Source organism: Phytophthora infestans, genomic scaffold (genome assembly GCF_000142945.1).
Source record: "Phytophthora infestans T30-4 supercont1.1435 genomic scaffold, whole genome shotgun sequence".
Classification (NCBI taxonomy): Eukaryota; Oomycota; class Peronosporomycetes; order Peronosporales; family Peronosporaceae; genus Phytophthora; species Phytophthora infestans.
The window spans coordinates 1-3,069 of NW_003307184.1; the positions used below are offsets into that span (position 1 = coordinate 1).

The following is a 3,069-nucleotide window of genomic DNA, read 5'->3' on the forward strand; positions in this document are numbered from 1 at the left end:
AAGTTGAGTAATGATAAGGTGCTGGGATGAATGTGTCAGTTCACCTTTCGTAAATATTTTTAGGAAAGCTGTCATCACCAATAGATGACGTATCTGCAATATTTAGCCGCATCCTACCTGTCCAAAGTCGAACCTTCATGACTCCTGCTAAAGTCCGTGACTACGAACAGCCAGAGACTGCGAGTAGTAAGACCGCGCAGTCACCTGACAGCTTAAAAGGCTCTAAAGAGAGTGACACTACAACTCGAAAGAAGAAAAAGAAGAAAACTTCAGAGAATGGCAACACGAGTCGCTCCTCCTCCAAAGATGGAAACAACAAGAAGTCTAACAAGCGGAAGTCACCAAAAAATAACGATGAAGAAGGTCAACAGCCCAAGATACCTCAACGAAAAGTTCAGGCCAAGCAGAAGACCTTCAGCTCTCTTCTCGACAGTGGAAGATCAACCGTTGTTGTAGCTGACAGCCCACCTGTAGCAGCTCCTGAAGTGGATGAAACGGGGTCGTTTGCCGGTGGGAACTTCGGTCTCTTACTCGAGACAAAACAAGCTGAAAAACTCTGTCTTTCCTTGGGACTTCAAAAGCGAAATATCGAGGCGATGCGTCGATTTTTCGATCATGAAGAAGAACTTGGGACTGGCGATATCACAACGAACGAGTTCTTCTCCATGTTGCACGAACAACCACGACAGCTCACAAAGGGACTTTTCGAAGCCGTCGGGTTGGTCCGAAATCTTCGAAGAATCCACTTCGACGACTTCGTCATCTGTATTGCCACCGTCGCTACATGGTCCAAGAGTGAGCTATTGCACTACGCTTTCAAGCAATTCGACGTCGATGAATCTGGTGTCATGGACGGACGAGAGCTCCGTGCTTTCTGCGAAGGACTAAAGAACGATAGCAGCTTCTACTTCGAGAGTAACGTCAACAAAGCTCGAGAGAAACTGGTCATACGAGATCGGAATAACCGCTACCAATACTTCCAAGAGAAAAATGGAAATTTTTTAACTGATGAGGATATCGAGGCCAATACAGTTGTGGATCTGCAAGATTTAGCCAAAGGATCATCCGAGTTCCAAGTGGCGTTTTACCCGTTGTTGCAGTTGCAACAAAGTGTTCGCTCTTGTGCACCTGGCGAGCGATTTTGGGCAAAAGTTGCGCAACGACGACAAGAAGTTGAAGTTATTGTACACTACATGCGGATGCACAAGGGAGAGCTACCTTCTTTGTCTGTTTTTAAGAGAATATTAGCGTATTTGCTGCCGTCGTCGCAAGCAGGCAGGTATAGGCTTAAATATCAATACAGACTCCAATTTGCACAGTGACACGCAAGTGCCTTCCTGCCCTCAAGAACCGGAACTACATTGGCCGTACGAGCTCCGAGAAGGTTGGGAATTGCGAATCTAGTGTTGGTAGTGATAACTGGATAATACATTGGCCAGATCCTACAACCTAGTGAGCTTTTCATTTACTTGTGCAGATCCGACAGGTTAACCGAATTTACTACTTGGTCGGTTACACCCTAGGGGCTCTCAACTCTCAAGATCCCGTCACAGGAGGCGGCAAGTACGACTTAAAGGACAACACAAAGGCAAGGGAACACACCCGCAAGGCAACTCTACGGCCAGATCCACGATCTAGGCCCCGGATCCATAAGCTCGAATATTCGCTTAGGATACGAAACAATCCACGGACGCAGAGTGAAGATTTTCCACTGCTGCTCCACCCCATCCCCACGTCTCGCCAAGACACTCAAGCTTCACCACTTGAACTCTTCGGAAGTTACCGAGAGAGCAAGATCCCGCCCTACCGACGGGTACACAAGGTGAGGAAAGTTCAGCAGAACACGGATCATCGGGGGACCCCCTCCGTTAGTCGGTGTCTGGGCGCAGTTGGTAAGTTGGATCTGGCAATCTCGCAGATTCTGCTGATCCCGCTACACCACAATATCGTCAACCGTGACCTCCTCTGTGGTCAGTGGTACCTCCGGGATTACTGCCAGGCCATCCCCGAGATCCTCGGCGTGTAGATCCCCGCCTTCATGGTAACAGACTTGTTCATCTTCCGTCTTCGTCGGATCCACCATTGGATCCAAACACCGCGACCCTCTTTCACCTGTCAGTCATTCTGTCTTCGTGGGATCAGGTACCCTGGTATCGGGGAAGCCACCGGTTGGATCTAGTCGATCCTCTAGCGAGTTTAAACCCGACGGTTCTGGTTTGACTAGTGTTGCCACTCTCGATAAGGATCCAGGCACTTTGCCCCATGAAAAGCTAGGATCCACTCTGGGGTCGGCGGGATCTGGCGGTCCGGCTTCAGCCTTCTGCGATCCTTCATCCACCGACCCTGCGTTATCTAGGGGCCGACTCTGGGGATCATCCCCGGTCTTAGATCCAACCTCCATCGCTTGGATCTCAATCCGACGATCCCTCTGCAGGATCTTTCGCGGAGTTGGGTATGAAGGCCGATCCACCAAGGGGCCAGTTGGCCTCGCCGGGGCCTCCCCTTCTCCGAGCGATTCAATCTCGATAGTCGCCTCGTACGCCAGATTCTGCCATTCTCTGTAACGACGGGATCCCACTGACACATATCCAGGTCGCCTTGGGATACCGGCCTTCGCCAACCATCGTCCGATGTCCTCATAATGGTCCAGTAGTAGTCTCTTGTCGCTGACGTTCGTGACCTGGAGGTATTGTGATCGACCTGGTCCCTGGATTACGGTAGGCACCCACTTCTCGCCCCGGGTGACCCACCGTTTCTCATGTTCCACCCACTTTAACCGATCTGGCAGCTCCCAGGTTTCTCCGGGCTCGATCCAGGTCGTCTTATCTGCCCTTATGATCCTCATCTTCGCCCCGTACAACGGTCGCCGTCCACTGAGCTGGATCAGCATCTCGTCCGGGAAACACAGTGTCCCATCCGCCAGATCCAACCTCACTCCAGCCGGGTGGGAAGAAGAAAAATCTCTCCCCGGAGGAAGGTCTTTCTGAACCAGGGAGAATCTTCCAACCCAAAATAATCTAACCCTTATATTCAAAAATCTCGGCCCAGCGGGAACTCGGAACTCCGGTT

The 3,069-nt window shown here is 50.9% G+C and overlaps 1 protein-coding gene across 1 annotated transcript; it reads left to right on the forward strand.

Annotated features, from left to right (window-relative positions):
* Window positions 1-665: 665 nt before the first annotated feature.
* On the forward strand, window positions 666-1,177 carry PITG_22155 (uncharacterized protein; the record flags this gene model as incomplete). The annotated part of the gene is made up of 2 exons (XM_002909909.1): window positions 666-915; window positions 1,023-1,177. The coding sequence occupies 2 exons, from the start codon at window positions 666-668 to the stop codon at window positions 1,175-1,177; spliced, it is 405 nt and encodes a 134-aa protein (XP_002909955.1).
* Window positions 1,178-3,069: the final 1,892 nt, after the last annotated feature.